This window comes from Alternaria rosae (assembly GCF_020736505.1).
Source record: "Alternaria rosae strain MPI-PUGE-AT-0040 chromosome Unknown BKA58scaffold_6, whole genome shotgun sequence".
NCBI lineage: Eukaryota > Fungi > Ascomycota > Dothideomycetes > Pleosporales > Pleosporaceae > Alternaria > Alternaria rosae.
The window spans coordinates 1,878,150-1,901,671 of NW_025763575.1; the positions used below are offsets into that span (position 1 = coordinate 1,878,150).

At 51.7% G+C, this 23,522-nt stretch overlaps 8 protein-coding genes across 8 annotated transcripts; 4 read left to right on the plus strand and 4 right to left on the minus strand.

Moving 5' to 3' along the window:
• Window positions 1-754: 754 nt before the first annotated feature.
• Window positions 755-5,880, plus strand: BKA58DRAFT_198053 (uncharacterized protein). The gene is made up of 2 exons (XM_046165772.1): window positions 755-3,744; window positions 3,794-5,880. Exons 1-2 carry the CDS (start codon window positions 964-966, stop codon window positions 5,678-5,680), a joined length of 4,668 nt encoding a protein of 1,555 aa, XP_046024517.1. The 5' UTR covers window positions 755-963; the 3' UTR covers window positions 5,681-5,880.
• On the minus strand, window positions 5,881-6,564 carry BKA58DRAFT_198046 (uncharacterized protein). Its single transcript, XM_046165771.1, has one exon. It carries the CDS (start codon window positions 6,438-6,440, stop codon window positions 6,081-6,083), a length of 360 nt encoding a protein of 119 aa, XP_046024518.1. The 5' UTR covers window positions 6,441-6,564; the 3' UTR covers window positions 5,881-6,080.
• A 911-nt stretch (window positions 6,565-7,475) lies between these two features.
• Window positions 7,476-9,127, plus strand: BKA58DRAFT_198096 (uncharacterized protein). Its single transcript, XM_046165774.1, has one exon. The coding sequence runs from the start codon at window positions 7,713-7,715 to the stop codon at window positions 8,904-8,906; it is 1,194 nt and encodes a 397-aa protein (XP_046024519.1). The 5' UTR covers window positions 7,476-7,712; the 3' UTR covers window positions 8,907-9,127.
• Window positions 9,128-9,185: 58 nt separating this feature from the next.
• On the minus strand, window positions 9,186-11,107 carry BKA58DRAFT_317354 (putative MFS transporter; the record flags this gene model as incomplete). The annotated part of the gene is made up of 3 exons (XM_046167622.1): window positions 9,186-9,410; window positions 9,457-9,639; window positions 9,704-11,107. The coding sequence occupies 3 exons, from the start codon at window positions 11,105-11,107 to the stop codon at window positions 9,186-9,188; spliced, it is 1,812 nt and encodes a 603-aa protein (XP_046024520.1).
• Window positions 11,108-12,082: 975 nt separating this feature from the next.
• On the plus strand, window positions 12,083-14,583 carry BKA58DRAFT_198074 (heterokaryon incompatibility protein-domain-containing protein). Its single transcript, XM_046165773.1, has 2 exons — window positions 12,083-13,927; window positions 13,978-14,583. Exons 1-2 carry the CDS (start codon window positions 12,202-12,204, stop codon window positions 14,334-14,336), a joined length of 2,085 nt encoding a protein of 694 aa, XP_046024521.1. The 5' UTR covers window positions 12,083-12,201; the 3' UTR covers window positions 14,337-14,583.
• Window positions 14,584-16,186: 1,603 nt separating this feature from the next.
• Window positions 16,187-17,213, minus strand: BKA58DRAFT_317931 (uncharacterized protein; the record flags this gene model as incomplete). The annotated part of the gene is made up of 3 exons (XM_046167651.1): window positions 16,187-16,906; window positions 16,973-17,065; window positions 17,151-17,213. The coding sequence occupies 3 exons, from the start codon at window positions 17,211-17,213 to the stop codon at window positions 16,187-16,189; spliced, it is 876 nt and encodes a 291-aa protein (XP_046024522.1).
• Window positions 17,214-18,406: 1,193 nt separating this feature from the next.
• On the plus strand, window positions 18,407-20,593 carry BKA58DRAFT_441066 (uncharacterized protein; the record flags this gene model as incomplete). The annotated part of the gene is made up of 2 exons (XM_046173795.1): window positions 18,407-19,367; window positions 19,461-20,593. 2 exons carry the CDS (start codon window positions 18,407-18,409, stop codon window positions 20,591-20,593), a joined length of 2,094 nt encoding a protein of 697 aa, XP_046024523.1.
• Window positions 20,594-21,626: 1,033 nt separating this feature from the next.
• BKA58DRAFT_421877 (major facilitator superfamily domain-containing protein) lies at window positions 21,627-22,821 on the minus strand (the record flags this gene model as incomplete). The annotated part of the gene is made up of 3 exons (XM_046172804.1): window positions 21,627-21,809; window positions 21,965-22,224; window positions 22,284-22,821. 3 exons carry the CDS (start codon window positions 22,819-22,821, stop codon window positions 21,672-21,674), a joined length of 936 nt encoding a protein of 311 aa, XP_046024524.1. The 3' UTR covers window positions 21,627-21,671.
• Between the last annotated feature and the right edge of the window lie 701 nt (window positions 22,822-23,522).

Genomic DNA, 23,522 nt, shown 5'->3' on the forward strand with positions numbered 1-23,522 from the left:
TGATGCTTCTCAATATGATACCAGTCACGAAGTCAAGCCCAGTGGCAAACATTGGAGATAATGTCAGAGAGCAAGGTGATGTATAAGAGTGCAAGGAATACTGAATCCCAAGCATGGAAGTGAACGATACGATCATGAGACGCTGAATGACGATGCAGCGCATTCCCAAGAGAAACCCCGCTCACCGGAGGGAGACCTGACCACTGAGCAAGAGGAGCTTACTTGGGTGACTGTAACATTGTAGACATTCTTGCAGGGCATGGCCCCGTATGTGGCATCAAGGTAGGCACATTGAGAGAGCTGAAGTGTCTGGCACTGATGATCGGTCGCGCCCAAGAGTGATGGGTGGGTCCGGCGCTGAGTCAGCAAGCGCCGCTACCGTACCGCGCGCCCTTAGAACCGCGCCCGCTGATGTTTACAGCATTCTATCATTGCATCTCCTTCCGTATCATACTTGACTCCATCGCGCGCTCGGTATCTGCCATTTCATAGGGCGTACGTACGCCTCCAGTCTCAATAATCGTCAACACGCGACGCGGTGACATTAGGCTGCACTAACCGCGGAGACAATACGAGCAGCCACAATACTGCAGTCATTATATTGTGCAGCTACACCATGTCCAGTAGTATCACAAATGGCGCGGTCCTACCCAGACCGGTGATGATATTTGTACTAGGATGGTGAGACGGCACTCAGCAGCCAATTAAGGACGCGACGTGTGGTCAAGCACGGCTGAGGTCTGGGGGCCGAAATGGAATTCCTGTTCTTGGGATCTCGGAGGTGACGATAAAGCGGGCGCATGCCCAGCCCAAACTTTATGGTATAATTGCTCCGGAATTGACTTCGACTATTTGTAGGAGAGGCGTACACTCCCAGACATAGCAACAGACCTGCTGGCTCCCGAGAAGCTATAGCTTCGCTGCTTCTCAGACCCCTCGAAGAATTCTTGTGGAAACTGCAACATGAGGTTTGGGCGTGGGCGGGACAGTCCGGAACCCACAGATCCGGTCTTCGACGAGGATCAAGATCTCAGCGAAGTTTGGCCACAGGTCGTGCGGCAGTATGAGGACACCACCAAGAAGAAGCTGAATATCACCACCACGTTCAAGAGCTTCCAGCTGCAGATTGACGCAGACATCAAAGAGTCAACAACGAAAAGCCACCAACATGCTCGGACTGTTCTGAACAATGTCGGTACCTGTCTCGAGAAGTTTGGGAGCATTGTCGCACAAGGGGCAAGTGTGGTCTTCGGACCAACTGCTCAATGCTGGAATGCGATAAGCTTCGTAATTCAAGCAGCACGCGGCTTCAGCGACATGATGGACGGGTTCGTCACTCTTATGGAACGCTCATCCGCCTTCTTACGACGCCTCGTCTACTTTCTGGAGCAAGAGGCCGGCAAAGATGGAACCTATTTGCCGCGCCCTCTTCGTAAGTCAGCGTACGAGATTTTATCCCAGTTTTTGGGTGTGCTTCGTTCTTCCTACAAGTTAGCTACCAGCACAAGAGAGCGAATGAAGTCTATGGCCGGAATCATTCTCTTCAACTCGAACGATGCGGTCGCAGAGTCACTCCAGCTTATGGAAAATCATATCCAGGAGTTCACCAGAGCCGAGGCCGATGTCATACTAGTAGGAGTTCGAGGGCTTGCAAAGCATCTCGTCAAATCTGACGAGGAAAGAGCCCGCTACCAGACTGAAATACTTGAATACCTCCAAGCCACATACAAAGTCGGTGATCAGGTTCTGAGCGTTACTCAGCAGATGAAGACTACTTTAGACGGTCGAGCCAATAAGGACCAACAGAAAGAGAATTTGGTAAAGATAGCAAACAGTCTGGGACTGAAGAAGCCTGGGGACTGGGAGACTTGGACCAAGCGGCATAGCGAGCTCTGCAAAACGCACGTAGAAGGGACAGGAGAATGGCTCAGTCAAGACGAGCCTGCATTCAGCCAATGGGCTGATCTGGAACAACACGACAAAAGGGTCCTTTTCCTGAAGGCCGACTCCGGTTTCGGCAAGACACATCTCTTCAATCACGTTGTTTCTCATCTCGAAAAGAAATGTCGGTCTGCACGCGGACCAAATCAGGCTTTCATCGCTTACTATTACTACGGAGATGATAAAGATGACTCTCTCGAACGGTGCATTGGATCCATCATATATCAGTTTGCAGCTGCAGATGTTGGATATGCTCAAGCTGTAGCAGAGGAATGCGCGCGACTCGCAAGCATTGCGCGAGCTGAAGATCGATGGAATAATCTTGTTTCGGGATTACAGCGTGCCATGAAAGGGACTTATTTCATATGTATGGACGGTTTTGATAGTCGTGGCCAGCTCGACACTGCAGAGGTAATGATGTCAACTATCGCGGGCCAAGCTGCGTCTTCAGCCGAGTCGAATGGGGTTTCCCTACGTCTCTTCGTATCCGGAAACGAGGACGCGCTTTCTGAGGTCTCGCAAGGAGTCAAAGGTGTCGGTACCATTGTTCTCGGGAGACGCAGAGACTCTGCCCAAACCATGGAACGAGCTGGCTACATACCAGATATAGCTCCAGACTCGCTGCCAAACGCAAGCGATCTGAGAGCTGTCACAAGCGCCAGGATCGAGGAGGTTTGCAAGACTAAACCCGGTCTGAAGGCCCTTCTTAGCGACGCGAACATCGAGCTTTTGCTTGAAGGCATACGCGGAAACTACAGGAACTTGGAGGCCAAGATAACAGAGATCAACGCCTGCGACACTAAAGGAAAAGTCCAAGAAGTCATCAACAACACAAGTGCCGACATGAACGCCGTCCAGAGAAACAGAATCAAGACGCTGGACGCTCTTTTGACTTCACGTCAGGCTCAGGTGCTTAATTCTCTTCTTGTGTGGGTTGCAGGCTGTAGCTACCCACCAAAGATCAGGGTTCTTGAGAGCGTTCTCTTCTTTATCTTTGGCGAGGAGTTTCTCCTCACAGATCAGATTGCTACTACCTACTCGCCTGTGCTCATGATTGATAAAGAGGGTAGGGTTGGATTCAAGGACGGCCTTAAGGATATCCTGTCCGCGAGTGCTCCCTCGGGAGCTGAATCTGCAATGTCTCAGTTGCATGCTGAAGCGATCACTAGTGCCGAAGTCGAACTTTGTCGCCGGTTCATACGAAAAGCTTGTGATGCAACAGATTACGCCAGATTTAGGTTCGATGATTTCTTTCAGGCCATGGCACAAAAGGTACATATTCACCTCGATGACGACAACACCGTAAATGTAACCATAATCAGCTTGTGCATCGATGTTCTGTTCGACAGTCGAAAGGTCGGAAGCCTCGAAGCAATGCGCGATTATGCTTCATTATGGTTTTATGAGTATCTTAAGAGCTTGGTCAAGGCGCTTGATGAGTTTGAGCCAGAAAGGAAGTTCATGACTGACATTGGAGGCAAGCTGGTTGACTTGTTCTACGATCCCAAAATGATCGATATGTGGTTCTCCAAGAAGAATTTGACGTGGTTGAAGTACGACTATCTGTATTCAGAAGAGTTCCTTGACCCCATCATGGCATTGCTGAAGAATTCGCAAGTGGCCAAAGGCTATGCAAAGGATGCAGAGAAGAGCGAGTGGGCCAGATCTGTAATTTCCGACACCGCGAGCAAATACTCCGTTCTAGAGCGCATCGCAGCGCGGTTGGCGACCCATTGGTTTAGTTGTTCGACTGGAACAACAGACAGAGATTACCTTTGGATTTCATGGGGTATTGTAGCCAAGGTGAGTTTTTCTTGACAATGCTAGGAGGTTGTCTGACACCGATGAACAGATATCCAAACCGGAGAAACCTTTCGAAGAATGGAAGCCGCCCTCGAATACAGAGGTTGACGAGTACATCGTCTGGGTAAAGAAGCAAAAGGACATCAACGTCGACAGCGCTGTCTGGGACTACCGCGTAGGAGCTACAAACGTCGTCTTCGAGCATTACAAAGAAGCCATTGCTGCGTTGGAGAAAGCTGAAAAGCACTCTCAGACGAATTGGGGTCTCTTTTTCAGTCTGGCAGAGGCCCATGAAAACGAAAAGAACCATCGTACAGCACTTGGGTATGTACAGAGCTTCAAATCGCTTAGCGAAAAGTTCCTTGAGACAGATGATTCGTACAAGGAAGCCTACTGGCTTTTGCTCAAGGTGGAAGGGAATTGCTATCGAGAGTGTCATGAGTACAACATGGCCGTGCAATCTTTCCGCGATCTTCTGAGCCAGGATATCAGTGAAGCATCCGGTATGAGCTGGCTTCACTTGCACGCTCTTTCGGGACTCTTCACAACCTGGACCGATACGAAGAGTCCTCAATCTATCATCGATCTCATTCGCAGCTGGAAAGATGCGACAGCCGAAAATCGTGGCCCGACCTACTGGCTACGAAGAGCATCACATGAACATGCCCTCCATACATGTATCATTGTGGCCGCAAAGCGTGTCGGGGTCGTGGAAGAGATCATCGCTCTGTATCAGGAGGCCATCGATTACAAACCGCTGGATGATCCTACTGTGGACGAGTCGGGGATAGACATCTCTGCTGAAGCAACCAAACAACTGCAGTACTTCCAAGCTGTCCTCAGATTCCACGGGAGCAAGTCCCGTAAAGATCAACACCAGAGCATACAATGCTGGGAAGACATTGTTCTCCAATCCGACGAGAACCCAGGGTCGTATATGACAGCATGGAATGCGACCCGCAAGCTAGCTCCGACTCTTCTTGACGTGGCAGTTGCTGAACTCGTGGAAGCTCCTTCGAGCTCTTCTAATGATTTCGCGAGCCGATTGGAGAAGCTCGTCAACCAAAACACGACGATCATCTGTAACCTGCGTCAAGGTTATTTCGACCCTGGCCTCTGTTTAGCAAGATTATACTGCATCAAACAGAACCATACTTCAGCTTTCACACAGGCGCGGGCTCGACTTTGCAGTGTCTTTGACAAGTGGCCTGAAGCTACTGATGATGCTTCACTTACTATTCGGTTCTCGAACTTGGCTCAAACATTGAATGTCCTTGACAAAGATGCTGATGCTGTTGCAGCGTGGCAGGCGATCGGGCCGTACCAACCGTCGAACGCGACGGATGCGAAAGCAGACGCGCAAAGTACCGGAGAGCTTCCACAGCCCAACTCTGAACCATCCAACACAAATGGTATGTCTGCGACTTCTGACAAGAACTCGAAAGACGGTGCAGCAGCATCCCCACCAACCACGACTGCGAACAAGGCGTACCTCACAGGATATGGTTGCGACGGAGCCTGTGGGACAGAATGGACAGACATGTTAGCCGACTGTTGGGTGTGCAAGCACTGTCTCTGCGTTCAGCTTTGCCAAGGATGCTACAAGAAACTTCTCGAAGACGACCTGCACCCTCTCGTTTGTAACAAGGATCACAAGATGCTCTTTCTACCGCCGTTCGACTGGGAGGCATGGCGTATTTGTCCAGCAGACATGATGGTTGTGGACAAGCAGCTCGTACCTCGAAAGGACTGGGTAGACAGGATTCGCAAAGAGTACAACGTGCAACAGGAAGAGATCGATTTCGTCAAGACGGAGAAGGCCAGGGAACTGAAAGCTGCCAGTGTTATTGCCGTGCGATGGCGCAACAGGTTGCAGAGGATCAGGGCCAGCAGGCCAACAGCGCCTACTCTCCGCCGAGCCAGGACGGTGGCATAGGTTATTGGTGCAATGCTCATTACGAGACAGCGCGACATTGGGTTGAGAGTAGAATGGGCGTTCGGCGGTGTGTCGATCAAGATTGATTATAATCCAGGATCAGTTCATGTCATTGCTAAGAATACACGATAGTTATTGGACATAGCACAGGCGCTCGTCTCTTCTTCTTCTTCTTCTTCTTCTTGTATTGCTCGAGCGCCTCACGACCTCCTTGTGCTTTCCACCCCTCCTCCACCCACTCTATAAAGCTTGGATGGCCATATTTTCTCGCCTCGGCGAGTGCAGCATCCGGATCCGCGCCTCAATCGAGTAGGAACTATGTCAGTTCGCGTGCATCTTTATCTGGTCTGCCAACGCAAACGATGTATTTTAGTGGCGTCCCCACTTCTCCTTGCAATCATTATGTGTCGCGCGGAAAGTCTAGCTTGTTCTTATCCCAGCCCACGGTATCAACTAGATGGCGCACCATCGCCATACGTTGAACATAACGTGCCTTGCTCTGCCATTGCGTTTTGTCGTCTTTCTTGGGGTCGTCCGACCCATCATGACCCAACGCCGCCATGAGCACCGCCCTATGCAGTGTACAGGGTCCCAAGGGAGCCCTTTCAGAGCGCAATGACTCAAGCGTTGCGATGTCGCCCCTCTCTGCGGCCTCTTGGAGTATGGGCCTCTTGTGCGGTGGTTCCCTCGGCGTAGCAAGTCTTGCACCATGCTTTACGCACCATACAAGCTTTTCGCGGTCATGGATACAAGACCACATGAATTGACTCTGGTAAGATAGAGCTTCTCCTGCTCAGTTTGTGTCCCAGCCACAAGCAAGCAGGAAATTGAGAGTTGTAGTTGGAACCTCTTTACCATAAATGTTAATGTGCTTGATGCTGACGCCGTGTTTAATAAGATAGCGAAGAGCCGGTATCGAGTTCTTCTTTATCGCAGAGACTACGAGTGGATGATTGTCGCGTTCCTTCGTATTACCTTGGGCGTTGACCCTGACCTGCTCGAATAGCTCTAGTTCGTGGTTGTCGATAGTGGTATCAAAAAAGAGTCTGCTTCCCAGTATTCACATCCTCCGCCTGATGCATCTTGGGTTTGCGCGTTTGGCAATATGATAGAGACTTGCACACTCTCAATTGCTGCTAGGCGTCTTTGAAGTTGTCTCCCTAGATTGACAAAGCGTCGGGTGCAAAAATGCCAAAAAAAAAGAGGATGCGCCGGCAAAAACATACAACAGCGGGGATTCGCTAGTGGTCACCCACCTAACTACTAATCCGCCGGTACAATGCTTGTATATGGCTGAGCGGACGGGAAGCCTAATTTTCATTGTCCTATGGTCGTATGTACAATATTGGGCATTCAAAATGTATATAATCGCGTTGTGCAAGGCTGGCTTCGATAGAACGAAATCTTAGGTTGTAGACGACAACAAGGGTCACGGATAGTGTACTAGTTTGCACCGGGCCATGTTGCTGGTATGGAGTAACCAGTGGCGTACTATTGCGGGGAAGAGCGCTTGAACGGGGTATACTGCCGTCGTCGTTTTGGGGTGTAGGTATGGGAGGGACCGACTAGCAAGTGAAGAGAACGACAAGGCTGACTAGATGCTACACGTTAGCATGCATGATGCAGGATATGCTGTTAATGCGTCCAGTCGTCCCAAGACCTCTATCGCTACGAATGTTGCCGTTGCGCAGTCTTGCGCGCCGATGTGTGCTTCCTATGCGAAGGTGCTGAGTAATGGGCTGCTTAGCGCGTCATTCACGCGTCTCAACCAAGGGAAGCCTCCCACCGAAGTCGTCCACATCCATATCCAGAACCACTAGTCGTGCTTCATGGTACTACTCAAGGTGCTGCTTTAGCATGTTAAGAGTTGTCGCTCTTGGCCATAAGTTTGCCCAGGTGATAGGAGACATGAATGTGAGTGAACCCCTCAGCACTCAGGCATCCCTCTTGAATCGAGAGCACACGCCATGTGAATCATACTAAAAAAGTGGACAATGGCAGACCTCGAACTTCGTATTAACGAACTACTACCATGGCCGAGCTCTCGAGAGAAGATCTGCCGCCTTCAGATAGCCCACACCTCGTCATCCGGCACCCTACAGCAGAAGAGTGCACCACAATCTCCACCAATACCTCCATCGAGTGGAAAGACTCGCTTTCACTCGCACAATACTTAAACGAAGGTCAATGGCTTGCCACAGTCCCTTTAGCCCGGGATGGAGGAATGACAACATGGATCTTGGTCCACCAGGATAAAGCTCCAGGCGAACGTCAAATACTATGCTCTTGCGAGAGCTTCTCCAAACGCTCACTCACGAGCAATAACAACGGTACTATGAGCGAGAACATTGTGCATGGTGTGGCCAGTGTCTTCTGTCCGAGCGAGTACCGCGGTCGAGGGTATGCGGCACGCATGATGCGTGAGCTATCGCGGATTCTGTACACCTGGCAGACAGAAGGACACCAATGTGTAGGAAGTACGCTGTATTCCGACATAGGCAAGGATTTCTATGCGAAACTGGGCTGGCTACCCAACTCCACGAATTCGCACATCGAGCTACAACCCAGCGTCATCGTGCGGCCTTCGCTTGCTACACCAGTCATTGAGGATGAGCTGGATGCTTTGTGCAAGCGGGACGAGGAACTGGTACGGTTCCGCATGTCATTACCCACGCGAGAGGCGAAAAGTCGCTTTACGATCATCCCAGATCTTGATCATATGCTCTGGCACATGTCCAAAGAAGAGTTCGCTACTAAACACCTCTTTGGCAAGATACCCGGTTCGAAAGGAGCGATAGCTGGCCCGCCAGGCAGCCAAGTCTGGGCGCTTTGGACGCACCGATACTACAGTCACCCCGATGCCAGCACGCCACGGAACGTTCTATACATACTTCGGCTAGTGATGGAGGTGGATGAGACCGCAACAAGGCTATCTTCTGATGCAACGAAACGACCTGAGCCTGCCATGTACGAGCAGCAGACAGTATATCTTCGCGCGGTTCTGCAGGCAGCTCAGGCTGAAGCCAAAGAATGGAAACTTGATGTCGTCAAGCTATGGGACCCTACACCCTTGGTCCTAGAGATGCTGACTCAAAGTGGTCTAGAGTACGAGGTCGCCGAACGGGAGAATAACAGTATCGCTAGCCTACTTTGGTACGATTCAAACGGTGATATCAGCGACGAGATACCGCTGTGGCTGAACAACGAGCATTACGCGTGGCAATGACAGTTGGAAGGCCTGGTGCCCATGGCATTTAAGTGTTACATGTAGTGCCGATCGCACTGCGCAATGTACTCTCTGATCCATGCCCCGACAAGGCCGCCGTAATCGTCGTCTCGGCTTCCATATCGTGGGACGAGCCGATGGATAGACAAGCCTGCGAAGCTGAATCGCTCTGGAGGCTAGGCTAGTGTATTTGCTGGGTACGCACCGGACGGGTCATGCTGTTCGCTTCATTGCTATAATCACACTACAATTTACGCTGTTCCATCCACCGGTGTTAAACTATGTTGCAGCGCCATATTGAGAAGACTGCGCGCCAGACGGATTCTCATCGACCTCAGACCTGTGGTGCAGTCTTGTCATTGGTATACCGCTATCCGCTGCTGACTCATGCTTCGACCCCTCTCTTCTATCGATTCCGAGAACTGCGGGCTTAGACGTATCGCTCAAATGATGCGCACGGAGAAAGAGGTTGGCGATGAACGATAGGCCTGCCGCCACCACGAACTATAGCTGTTAGCAGATGCATCAGTAAAGAAGCGCAAGAGCTTACCATGATCCAGACGGATCTTAAAGAGCGAAAGTATGCATCCTTTACGAGCAATTGTTGAGGATTGGGCAAAGTCTTGATTACCTCGACATTCGCTGACGCCTGGTCGCCGCCGAACATGCTCGCCAGGTCTTCACCAATCTTGTCTGCAAGTTCATGGCTAGCAGCATCGATCCGATTCTGGAACTAGAAGTAGGTGTAAGAAGTCAGTGTTTGTCCAGCATGCAATATGTAGATTGACGCCACGTACAATCACGCCCCCAACAACGACCGCCACAGTCGTCGCCAGCGACCGCAAAAACGTCATAGTCGCTTGTATAACCGCCGTATCCACTACCGTCATTGCAGCCTGCGCAGCGATGAGTGGCGGTTCGATATTCATGCCCACTCCGATGCCTGTGATGACTTGGAAGATGATGAGTTTCGTCAGACTCTCTCCAACCCTAACGCTAATGAGAAGGCCGGTACCAAGACATAGCAAGCCATGTGCAACGTATGTGATCGGAAGATATGTCCCTGTCTTCTGAATGTATGCGCCTGTGCATGCGGCGGACAAAGAGCATGCCACGATAAGCGGTATGAGATAGACGCCGGAGACGAGAGCGTTGGCGCCTAACACAGACTGAGAGTATAGAGGTAAGTAGTACGATAGACCGATGAGGATGTAAAAGTTACAAGCCCATACAAAGTATGCAGCGACAGTCGAGCGCTTTGTAAAAAGACGCAGTGGGATGACGGGATGTTTGGCGAACTTCCACTCATTAACGAGGAAGACGCCGATAGTCACGAGTCCAAAGACTATGAGGCATACGACTGTTGCTGAAGACCAAGGGAACGTGACGCTACCAAAGTCCAGTCCGAGCAAGATCATCAATGCGGCGCCAACGATCAGGATACTCCCCACCCAATCGATAGCCTTCAGACCCGCAAAGACAGGCGTGTGCGGCGAGGGAAGGTTCAAGAAGAAGACTAGTACGACCAATACCACTGCTCCAATTGGCAAATTGATCCAAAAGCACCATCGCCAGCTCGCCTTTGTCGTAAAGCTACCTCCGATGACTGGCCCGATAGCACTGCCAACCGCCCACACAAGGGACGTTATGGCAAGGTACAGCCCTCGATCGCGCAGGGAAAAGGTATCGCAAATGATGATGTTGACTGTCGTGCCCATACCAGAGGACCCGAGGCCCTGCAATGCACGACCTGCGATGAGAGAATGCATGGACGGCGCAAGAGCGCAGAGTAGACTTCCCCCGAGGAATATGGTCAGCGCAATCAAGAGGATGGGCTTGCGGCCCCATATGTCTGCTAATGAACCCCAGACTGGCGTACTAGCTGTACTCGCTAGGATGAAGGCGCTGCCTATCCAGACATAACCCGTGGTCGAGTGCAAGCGTTGCACTATGGTAGGGATGGCGGGTGTGATAACTGTGAGGTCGAGGGCGGATAGGAACACGGAGAGACAGAGTGGTAGCATGATCAATGCGATGGCCGCTGCTGAGAGTTTGTTGGTAGTATTCTCTGATTCTGTGGCGATCGTAGGTGGTAGTGTCGTCGCCACACTGTCCGGGAGCACGTCGCTTGCTGATGTTTCCGGGTTGCGGATGGACTTGCGGTCTGCGAGCACCGCTTGAGGTAGATCCTGCGACGCCATCGCTGTCGCAACATCGTTACAACTCAATCTTCGGCGTGGCGCCTCAAGAACATCGTCTGGCGAAAGTACGCTCTCCACGGCCTCTGTCCTACTAAGTCCAACAACTGGCGTCGGCGTGGTCTCCTGGTTGGAACCGTAAGTCCGCGCAGCCTGAGTAATCTGGCTGTTGCTCTGCCGTGTCGCAGACGATAGCTGCATGTTCGTTCGTCGTGATATCGCTGCTGCTTGCTCAGAACGGGTTTTTGATTGTCGCGTATGACGGTCAAACGACAGCCATAGCGCAAAGCTGTTTGCAGTAAGGGAGTCGTGCAGCGACATCTAGCTTGTGGTCATCGACCCTGCAGAATCTGGTTTTTATTGCTGAATAGATTGCTCAGGATCTGGCAGGACAGACTTTGTGCCAGCCGTAACGTCGCCCGCTTGCTTTTGAAAGTAAGCTGACGAGCTTCCGCAGGATCCATGATTCGGATGTGGCACGGACTTGGATCATGTGACTTCATCCTCAGCGTTGAAAGGTCCTCGCTCTCCCACGTCGCGCCTGGAGGTATTCCACACACAATAGCCATCCTTCCTGCACGCGCTCACCCAGAGCTCTCATGGTAAACGAACAACCATCATGTGCGAGTTTGATCCAAATGATCGTTCCGCTTCCTCGATATCACGACTTACCTCGTGCTTATCTTTGGCTTCTATCGCGAAGCCTTGGAATGGAAGCCGCGCAATCAGCAAACCCTACCGCGACTGCTTCATTCGGCTTTCCACACACTCCCGGGCGCTCTTTATCATGGTCTGGCGTATAACGCAGTATTTGCAGGCAACAGCGTCGCGTCGCTCGCCTGCATGGTATGGCGTTTGATCTCGGGGGCCGGTACTTGGGTGGTGTATGTATATCGTGTATGACTGGTCAGTGTGCCATCAAGTTCATCATCCGAAAAGACGTGTATCTACTACTTATTGGCAGCCTTGTAACGCCACTCAGCCTTGCGCCGACCGTAACTCACAAGGCTGCGCTACTTCGGTACTTATAAGTCCCTCGCGCTCGCTCATGCCGACGAACCCGCAAGTCAACGCGATTCATCATTGAGGCATCTACTATGGGCCCATACCAGTACCGGCCACTCGATGAGACCAAAGGAGATCTTCGCCTGCTCAGGTTGCAGCCTGCGTCTTGGGGAGAGGTCATCGAACTTCACATACAGCACGTTCCTTTGTGCGAAAGTCTGAAGATTGGTACGATGCCAAGCGCTTTAACGCGTGTACTGGCAACTTTGCCCCCCGGTTGGACAGCATACGAAACTCTGGAGGGCCGTTATCTATTCGAGAATACTGTCGACGACTACTGTTCTTGGACCCACCCAGATGATAGCATCCCGAGAAGCACGTACACTCGCAACCGGAACAACATCAACCTGAAGTATGCATTCGAGGCACTGTCCTACACGTGGGGAAACGACACCGAGACCACGCCGATACACATTGTCGACGTTGCCCTTGGAACAAACGGAGATCTTCTTGTCCGTCCGAACCTTGCAACGGCGCTGCAACACCTCCGCTACACTGACAGGGAAAGAACGCTCTGGATAGATGCAATCTGCATTGACCAAAGTAATCTACAAGAGCGGGGTAGCCAGGTGAAGCGCATGGACCAGATTTATCGATTCGCGAAGCAAGTGAACGTCTGGCTGGGGCCTGAGTCAAAAGAAGAGAACAGCGGGCGAGCTATGGAAATGCTTGGCTACATCGGAGCTCAGGTCGAGTATTCCAAGGATCAAAGCTATCTAGAAGCCCCATCTGCTAAAGAGAAGGGATGGTTTAGCCCCGATGTGGAGATACCGCTCACAGATGAGGAAGCTACTGCTATTCGGACTCTACTCGAGCGACCATGGTTCTCTAGGCTTTGGATTACACAAGAGGTTCAGCTAGCGAACGAGTCAGCTCGACTTTATTGCGGGCATTATTCAATCTCCTGGTATCACTTTCGCCGAGCGGCGCTCGCTTCGGACGTTAAACAGAACCTCAACGCCCTTTTACCTCTACCACTACTTGCTAAAGTCAGCAACCTAGTCTTCTATAACAGAAGTACGCCTTCACTCAAGATGCTCTGGGCGACGCGACGCGCTCAGTGCTTTGACAGTCGCGACAGGATCTATGCCGTTCTAGGGCTCTTAGAGCCGCGCTTCTCCTTGCTAGTGAACCCCGATTACAGCATCACTCCAGCGGTGACGTATCAGAGAGCTTGCCAAACTTGGCTTGAGGCATATGATAGGCTAAGCTTCCTTGAGTTCTGCGACATGCCAAAAGGTGGCTGCAATGGGCCATCGTGGGTGCCAGATTGGTCGAAACAACTACAGCGAGAACCAATGACCTTCGGCCGTTTCGCCTCGGGCCAGAGCTGTGCTGGAGGTGCGCGAATCATCGACGACAAAATTCTTGAGGTCATTGGGGTGCACTGCGGAGCGATCTCATGGGTAGAGGAGGTAGAACAACGAGAAGGGCCAGGAACGTGGGAATATTGGAGGCGCATTTCGAAAGAGCTAATACGGTTTGACGAGAAATTTGACGACTCGAGTGATGCCGAGCTCGATGCTTTCGTCGCTACTCTATGCGGAAATCGCGTTCGTGAGATGGACCCATCCCATATCTATTGGCCAACCGTATCTCAATGCAGAAAAACCTTGAAATCAGCGGATGGGGGAGGGTTGAGAAGGACGGAAACTGGCTTTGACGCTTTTCAAAGTAGTGTACAAGACTTCACCCATGGGCGACGCCTCTTCAAGAGCCAGGACTACATCGGATTCGGCTCCCAATCGATAGCAAAAGGTAAGATGCGTCCAGTGGAAGATGATTGAAGACCCAACTAATGGAGAAAGGCGATATCATTGCGGTATTCTTGGGTTTCGACGCACCAGTGGTCCTCCGTCCCAAGGCGAACGGTCACCATATAATTGTCGGAGAAGCTTATGTACATGGTTTGATGAACGGTGAAGCGATCCTTGGGCCACTTCCATGTGGCTGGCGAGCACAAGCCGATCGCAGCCATCAAGGCGTCATGGTCCAAAACTTCACGAAAGGCTCGGATGACGCCGTTGTTGAGGACCCACGCCTAGGACCGTTGTCGGCAGAGTTTGAATGGCGTGACCAGACTGCTCTTTCCGAATACGATCCGCGATTGTTTCCCAAGGCTCTGAAGTATCGAGGTGTCGATATCCGGACCTTTCACCTCTGTTGAGCATTCATGACCTATACGCGCGACCCAAGATGTCTAAATAATGTTGAGGACATGATTGCCATGGTGACGCAGTCAACGCTGTTGGAGGTAGAGCTTTACAGAAAGCAAGCCTTTCATACAGAGTCGTAACCATCCATTATGCTGTACTCGTCTTGAGGTTGGTGGTTGTGCGGTAAGTCAGAAGCGACAGCCCCAACGGACACAACAACGCGATGATCATTAAAGCATTGCCGCTAGAGACAGAGCATCAAGTACTAACCCACTTGGTACCCATTTTGATACTTGTGTAGAAGGTACTGCATATCCGCAATAGCCCTAAATCACGTCAGTGAGTGTGCACTACTAGTGAATTGACAGCGTAGAGAAGGTTGCGGTCTTCGTAGTCACACTCTGGTGCTGTGGTAGGAAAGAATGTATGGTACTCTTGCATCCACTCTCGACCGAGATTGTAGCGAGGAGTGGCCATGCTACCGGTGTCGTCTTTGTATTACAAACTACCGTATCAGAATCGATCTAGATGCTCTCTTATGCTGCCACTTACGCTCATTATGACTCCAAAAGACCGCTGAGTCAAAGTACACGGGCTCACCAGTAACCGCATTGGTACCTATGTTGCTACACCAGATATCGCCATGAAGCGCAACCGGTCTTAGTCTGCGTCCATGACTTTCGAGAGACCGAAGCAGTCGCGGAATGACCTTCTCCTTGAGACCAAGCACCAACTTCTCGATCTCTTCGCTCGGGCCCTGCCATGCTCACACCGTTCAACGAAGGACTGAAACCGCCGGCTGTACAGCTCTTTCCATGTTTTACTCCACGCTATGTCCTTGTACATACTGCCTTCGTGCGTCATGACGTGGCATCCAAATTCCTTGGGCGCTTTCGGGTCCAGCATGCTGTCGAGATGTAGCTTGGCCAACGAGTCAGAGAGTTTGCGGATGTCAGGGAGATCTGCGGTCATCTATATGAACTCAGCTAGGTAGAAGTGTTTGTTGGGGTCTGATTTGTATGTGCCCCAAGCGATGGGGGAGGCATGCCTCCTAAGCAACGAACGAAATCAGCTTTTTGTCAATATGCGGTTGGCGAAAGTACATGCTAGATGTGTATGATAGCAGGGTTTTGGAACCACAGTACTCTCCTTTTAGCATGCTCATGCTCAGTTCGCCACTGGCGGTCTTCAGGAAATATGTTTGCTGAGTGCCATCGGATAGTTGGGCATCGGCACGTGCAGTCTGTATCCAGAAACTGGCACCATGTAGTCTTGCTGCAATTGTTTTGCACCCGTGGGGTAGTTCTTATTGATGGTCAGTCTGCATCCTACATTAGACTGCGTTCAAGAGCCGGCTCACTCTCAACGACGGCTTCGTCTACTTCGATAGCTTGACCGGTTTTCTGTGTCGCTGGCTCTGGTGTCCAGGTAACTTCTGTCATGCTTCGAGAATGCTTGAGTAGTGCTTGCTTGTCTTGCTCGAAAAAGGCATCAGCTGGGTGGGTTCGGCTTCTCAAGAAGTCCAAGTGATCAGGTAAATTGAGGATGCGACTTGAACACCTGCATTAGAATATGCTAGACTAGAGTCACCAGTGACAGCGTAATAGTGGGATAGCAATTCATACACACGAGCGACGAGTCTCACGTAGCTAAGCACGGTCACCAACATCCTCACTGTCCACTTTTCGTCCTCTGCTGCTCCGCAGCCGCTGAGTCTGCCGTCCACAATTTGATCAAAGGCGATCCTTTGCCTTTGCTTCCTCATGCCAACATCAAGGAGTGAGGGTGCATAGTGGGGCGACCAGTAAGCGCAAAAAAAAGGAGCTCGAAATTGCGGTATGTGCGCATTAGAAAGCATTGGCTAAGCCTGAGGTTCGTCTTCGTCCCATCCATCACCTGATCGATTGCCATCCAGGTAGTCGACTACATTCTTTTTGCTTTCTGTGATATCTAACGGGTCGCCTCCATCTCTGAAATGGTTGACCTGCTCCCAAACCTGATAAGCCTTGCAGCGCACACGCATGTGCAATGCCTGGCCTCTATGATTGAGGGCAATCAGCAGTATCCATCCCTCTTCGCATGCCTCGCGGTCTGCGACCACGACAAGTAAGCTTTGTTGCAATTCTGTGTGATCGTCCTCCTCCATTATCTCACGCTCACTACTTCCTTCTATCGCGTCGGGACATCGCATTAGGGCGCTTAAGATAAAAGAGGGTATGCCATCCATCAGCTCGACTTCATCGTCTGCGTCCCCTGCCGCCACTCCATATGCGGCATCGTTGTCGTCGAAGATGAAAGGCCCAAACATAGCCGCATCAAATTCGTAATGGTGCTGATAAGGATGCAAGGCTGTCCGCCATAAGCGAAGATATGCCTCGTCGGCACCTGCACGAGTGACAATGTCTTCACCCGATCCTTCCCCGAGACGTGCTTCATTGCCATACCATGTTCGAATCCATATAGCACTAGCAGCAGTATCCCACTCGCCTGAGTCTGTCACCTTGCGACGCTTCTCAAAGACCGATAAGTTTGAAGGAATATATTGAGGAAGAGGTATATCGTCACATCGCTCGCGGTAAAGCTGGTGAAATGCGCGTTAGTGATTGAATCTGGGAGGTAACCTCAGAGTGGGACAGGTAGATCCTACCGAACGACCACGCTCGCCGAGGTTAATCCAGGCTCTAATAAGGTTCTGTTCTTGCGCGTCCTGGTGTAGAGATGATTCTGGGTCCCATTTCTCCTTTTGCTCTACGTCAGCCGCATTCGATAGAGCTTGGTCGCGCTCGCTGTGCTGACTAGGACGCGTAGAGTGCAGTCCGACGTACTAGGAGGAAATGATCAGAAGGTTCCCAGCCGAACGAGGGTTCTAATGACTGAGAACTGGCCATGACGTTCGATGTCGTCGAGTTGAAGTAGAACGCATAGGGTCGCGATATGAGAAGGGACAAACAGGCAGCAGTCTCGGCTGCTGCTCTTGGCGTGTACAGTGGGTCTCTCATTGGTTCAGATGATGATCCTTCGAAGGTTGCGAACCGATCTTGATGTGAGCGTGTGAAGTTACTTTGTGATCCTGTTCCTGGTGTCTGTGACAAGATACTTGATCGGAGGTCGCGGCAACAAGTACATTGCAAGCTTTCGCTTTTTGGAGATACCATCAGACGACCGCTTCGACGTAGGGTTTGCGCGTGGCATTGCTTTCCTCCAGATTCGCTTGAGTGAGATGGTGGTCTGCGAGGAGGCAGGGTCGACGATCGCGTCAAACGATGTTTTGTCCCTGATCATGGGTGGCATGGTGTAGTAGGATGCGATTAATGTGTACGTTGGTGGGGCGAAAATGTAGAACTAGAAATGAAATGTCTCTGATTGCTAGCGAATATATGATGTTGATGTTTGGGACTTGGAGCGATGAACCACAGGTCTGTCTTGCAGAGGATGAGGGGCTGTCACATCTGTGCCGAGGGTACCAATGAGTCGATTTGTATATGTACTCTCCGGATCGTTTACCGATATGTTAAAGCCAAATTGCAGGCTCAGATTAGCAGAACTTTGCCGTCGCCGGAAACAGCGGTTCTGCGGCAAGGAGAGCATCCCCTGTTTAACGAGCCTACTTTAGCACGGGGAGCTATGGTAAAAAGGCAACGTCACATATGCTTAGCGCGGCGGTGTCGTGAGTGAGCGGAATTACCGTCTGCGCAGCCATCGTGGGCAACGACAGGACTTGACATTACCATGATGCGGTCTTGGAGGAGCAGATTTCGGATGTTGAGTTGATGGGTGTTGAATGCAGGCCCGAAGTGACGGCGGTGATCTGGGCCTAGGCAATGCGGAAGCTACCCCGGGCGGGCCAACGACGTACGTCAGGGCAGAAGCCACCCCAGCCATTCTTGATGTCTCCACTCCAGCACGTCTACACGGACGGTACACCTCACCACGACACCTCACAGCCCTCACCGCATCGCGACACGTACTATCCCCCATAAAGGCCATCGCGCATCCATGAGCGCTATCTCCGCGCTGCATGTGGCAGACTCTGCGACAATACCATCGTGATTTCGCCATTCCGGGTTCTAAACGGTCACGGATGGCTTCTGGCAGCATTGGCGACGTGCCTGCCGCGACTTTTGCTGAGTACGTAGACGATCCTTTCTTCGACCACGGTGACGAGGCGGGTGCATCGCAATCGCAGACATCGTCGGAAAAGGAGGATGATTTCATGGAGAATGCGCCGCCTGCCGATGCATCGCAATTGGAGCTGGCGCAAAGACCCGAAGCGCCGTCGCGATGCATCGCAGTGCGCCCGGCTCTCACCCACCGTCTCTACTCTCATCGCCTCCATGTGCGGGCCAAAGCTAAGCTACAACGCGATAGACTTCTCTCCGGCCCCATGATCGACATCTACGTAGGCGAGTCCAAGCGCCACTGGTCGCTGCATCGCAATCTGCTATGCCACCACTCCGAAACCCTCGAGAACGAGCTGCTAGGCGATGCCGACGGCCACACTAGGAAAGATCGCCTCGATCTTCCTGATTACAACCCTGCTGGCTTCGAGCTGCTGGTAAAGTGGCTATACCAGGGCAGCCTCGACGATGTCTCTGACATGGCCGACGCCAACCAGAAGTATGAGTATGCTGTGAGCTGTCACAGACTATATCTGCTTTGCGATCGCTTTGACATGCTTCAATTGAAGAACGTCGCGATGGACCAGTACCGAAAAGGCTTGAATGAGGCCGAGCTGGTACCTGACGCTGACGAGATTGATGACATTTATCGCAAGAGCCCGACAGGGTCGCCCTTCCGCAGGCTCATGACGCGCATCGCCGCCCGTCAGATTATGGATCCTGGCAGTGAGCGCGACGTTGAGACCTATCGCGAGTGCTTCGAAAACAACCCCGACTTCGCCATCGATCTAGTCAAGGCAATCAGGTCAGGCACTGGCGGCATGCTGTTCGACGATCCAACCGACGAGGGTCATGAGTGCGACTACCATGACCACGAAGCTGGCCCGAACTGCCACACAAAGGGCAAAGGCAAAGGGAAGCAAGGTGTGTGACTCCGACCTCTCCCAAGCCCTGTTTCAACACCCTATCAGCCATCTCATTGCTGTCTCAAAATGCGTAATAACGTCCATTAACCAGCAAAGAAGAAAGCCGGCCTGTCATCCGCCAGATCAGTCCCCTACATAAGCTCCGACCAGCACAACCGCCCTCCCCGCCCTCTTCCCCCGAAGACGCCTCGCCCGCCTCATCCCCTGCAAGCTCGCCCACAAGAAGGAAGCGCCGGTCCTCTCCGCCGTCGCCTGACAAGTCCGGCGAGCTCGACGGTTGGCACATCAACGGAGATGGCAGTCGCCAGTCAAGCACCCAATCTCGACGCGATTCGCGAGAGGGAGAAGGACAGGGAAAAGCTGCGCAAAGTGACGCCGCCGGAGAGAAGACGCCTGGAGCGAGCTCAAAGCAGTGGAACGGAGATACAGAGGTCACGCCCAGCCCTAGAAGAGCGCCGCCAAAGCTCCGACGACGCGTCTCACCCACACCAGAATAGTCAGCTCGAAGACGAGAGCTTGAGGGAACTTGAGGGAGGACCAGTACAACCGCCACAACGATCACCGACGCGTCGAGGCATCTGGGAGTGGGCGAAACTAGGGACAGGCAGGTTGAATGTTATCGGACGCATACCACATCCAGAATGGAAGGGCCCAACAGTGTTACACGAAGCTGTCGCAAATGGCAATTCGCGAATAACTACCATTCATGAGACCCATGACGATTTCAGTATCCCCTCGACAACGGCTACCGAGACGAACAATCTGCAAGAATACAACCAAGCAATGGCAGCTAAACTCGAAGGCTTTGGCTTCCCACACGCCCACATCATAACGTCGCCATCGTTCTCGCAGACCAAGCGCTCTTCTGATGACCTCGTTGCTGCATCATCTACCGCCAGCACGCCAGCGAATCTGAATCTTATCCTAGAGGGTGGGACGAATGGCGAGCGCGTTACACCGCAGGCCTCGAAAGATAGCCCACCGTTGACACCAGACACCCCGACACCGCAACAGCGCAGAAAAGACTCGACGATCGAGACTGAGAGCACACCGACGAAGGTCAGCTCCGACAGCGTGCTGAGAGAGATCGCTGATCAATCCCCGAATGGCGTCAAGAAGGCCTCTACTCCCACTCCTACTCCTGACCGCATCCCCAAGTATCGGATTGCGCTTTCTTCGAATTTCCTTTCACCAGCTCGCAGTAGTCCGAGTTCGGCATCTTAGTTCTTTACGATTAAAAGCGATACCCTGTACTTACATATAATTTTACGATTTGCGAATCTTATAATACAAACGTATGTCCACAAACACTACTTGCCGCGCATGCACCGAACACAGCCCCGTATCAGCCTTGCGGAGGCGATGCGCGCCCTACGGCTGTTATCGTCTTGGCATATGCACCTCGCCCTCGATTTAGCAGGTTCATCAAAACTACTTCCAAAGCCTCCGATGGCAAGATATCCCGGAAGACCATCGTCTCTTGACGTCACTAATTACTTCCGCCTCTTCGCGATCTGCCGATAACCCTCTCATCGTCATTGTCGCTGTCGCAAGGTTGGAGCTGGTCACGAATGCAGAGCTATGCCTAAGCACTCACAACTCTTTGAGACAGAGGATTACCGTTATGCGTCCTTGGAAGCAGAGCACAGTATACGTAAGTTCAAAGGGGCGACAGACTTCCAGCGATCTGCATCCAACATCGGCAATACATATCATTTCCGCACCAATTCTGCCACATACGACCACAGGTAAAGGAGTATACTGGATCCCGTTTGCTCTCCACACGTCAAACCTTTGACCGGCGAATTAGTAGCTGGGTGGGTGACCACTGGCGAATAATCGCTGTTGTATGTTTTTGCACTTTTTTTTTGCGAATACTGCTACCTTATACATGATTCAGTGTAGACTCCTGCAAGGTGGCTTTGGGCAGACTGTATTCCAGGGCTGTCACCACAACTGATGGGACGCAATCCCTTTTTGGTAATGCTTGAGTACCCTTGCCGTCTCGTGGTCTTCACATGTCGATTTTGTAGTTAAGTACAGACATAGTGGCTATCAAGGTGTTCAAAAGTCGTCACGGCGCGCTTTGAAGCTCACTGTGTCAAGTATTGCTGTCCAAACTTCGATGATGCCTTTCACGTGGGATGGTGCTGCGTCGCGAGTCGGGCCTTCTTCATCTACTAGCTTTTAATGTAGCGCGTCACGGCGCACGTGCAGACGCGTCACGGAATTATCAACTGCCTCATTCATCCGGTCGCATGATACCAAATGACAGTATCATTCCATCAGGACCCAAATTGTTTCAGTCGCGCCCTGTTCTTGCTTGCCTCCGATTCCACCCCCACGTCCGCAACGCTGCGACTGCGAGCATGCCGAGTACGCCATCGACGAGCCCAATCGAGGTGAACACCCAGTCGTCTCCTATGGCTTCTTTGAATGGCTGGACAAAAAGCATAGACTGACGGCTAATGGGTTGTAACCGTATCGTTGACCGCGGATCAGTGATATGGAAGCCTGGATACAGTACCACACAGCGTATGAAGAAGCTGCTGACCAGAGGATCAGGAACGTGTCAGCGTAGAAAATGAGACGTACTGAGGAGAATGGATTCGGAAAGCTTCGTACACCTTTGCCACTATTTCCGGTGTATACGTTCCTGAAGACCTTTGTGTCGACTTGTCTTTCTTGTCTTCGACTTCGCCTAATGATAGACCACCATGTATTCCACACGCCACGAGGAACTACTTCTCCATTACCAACGAGTTTGCTTCCAGATTCAGGCATATTCCATCCGATTAGCATCAGAGAAGATGCGTCAAACATGACAAGCGTCCAGAAAGCCCACTGTGTCTGCCCTGTAGCTAATACGATACCGCCCCCGATTACAGCCCAAAACATGGTCCGAAGTTCGGACCAAGGATCTTGCCTCGCTCAGCAGGCAAAGAGATATCAGCGACGACCGCATAAGCCAGAGATATCACTGCCAAACCTCCAACGCTTTGCAGAGACGGAAGGACTAGTAGCGCAGTGTAGCTATTCTCGTTGAGAGCCAGGCCCAGGCTTGCTGCAATGTATATCGCAAAGGTGATCAAGAACACTGGGCGGCGGCCAAGCCTATCCGAGAATGGGCCGCAGAAAGCTGGTGAGATGGCCTGGAAGACGAGATAGAGCGCGATGGTCAAATCGATCGCGGGTATGGACGCATTATACTGCCTGCTTAGGCTCTCGATCAGGGGCAGGTAGATCGTAGCCGTCAATGAGGAAGTGAGAGTTAAGTAGCCGAGAAGGTAGGTGAAGTAAGTGCGCTGATGGCTCGTGAAGACGGTGAAAGGTGGCACTGGAACTGCATCCGCTTCGCCTATTTCGACGCGTATTTTGCCTGTCGTTATGCTGAGATTCAAGGCCGGGAAGTGGTGATGTCGTCGGTTAGAGTGCCTGGTCGCTAGGCTCATGCACTCACGTGGCACTGTGATAAGCAAGGGTTAAGCTCGCTGTTGGATGTTCCACCAACGATGACTCCCGTGTTGGAACTCGTCACAGCTTGTACACTTAAACTACTGGTTCTCACTTCTTTTCATTGCTGGCTATCACGGGTTTCGCATGCGAATTGTTGTTCGGGTGATGGCTGATATGAAGGCTGTGAGCATCAAAACCGCTGTGCCCCGCACGGTGATCTCATACGTTAATCCCAGCCTTGCAGCATGTGATTTGACTGGGCGTTTGACCTCGTCTGCGTTACTAATAGCGGTATCAGTACTTCCTCCTGGGTCTAAGATCGAGGATATTCTACCTCATGGCTTTCCAAACTGAAACCAGACTGCTCGAATTCTTACACTCAACAACACCGATGAAAAAATTTCATATTTCCTGAAGGTCAGTAAGCTGATGCGTATCCATCTTTGCTAGGCTTAACAGCCGGCCAGGTCTCCTGTGGTGATGTTGGAAAGGGTATGATGCTTGGGGAGTTTACTTCAATGTAAGCTCTTTACAAAGCTGCGCCAGATCTGGTCCCGCAATCGAATGGTTGAGGTAGTTACGCATACGATACTAATACCTTCTTCTTCATGTGCGCATTTCGCGAGACGACTGAAGGAGTACCTGATGAAGCATCAACCGCAGGTGGCAGCAGTGGAGGACCTCGGAGTAGATTAGG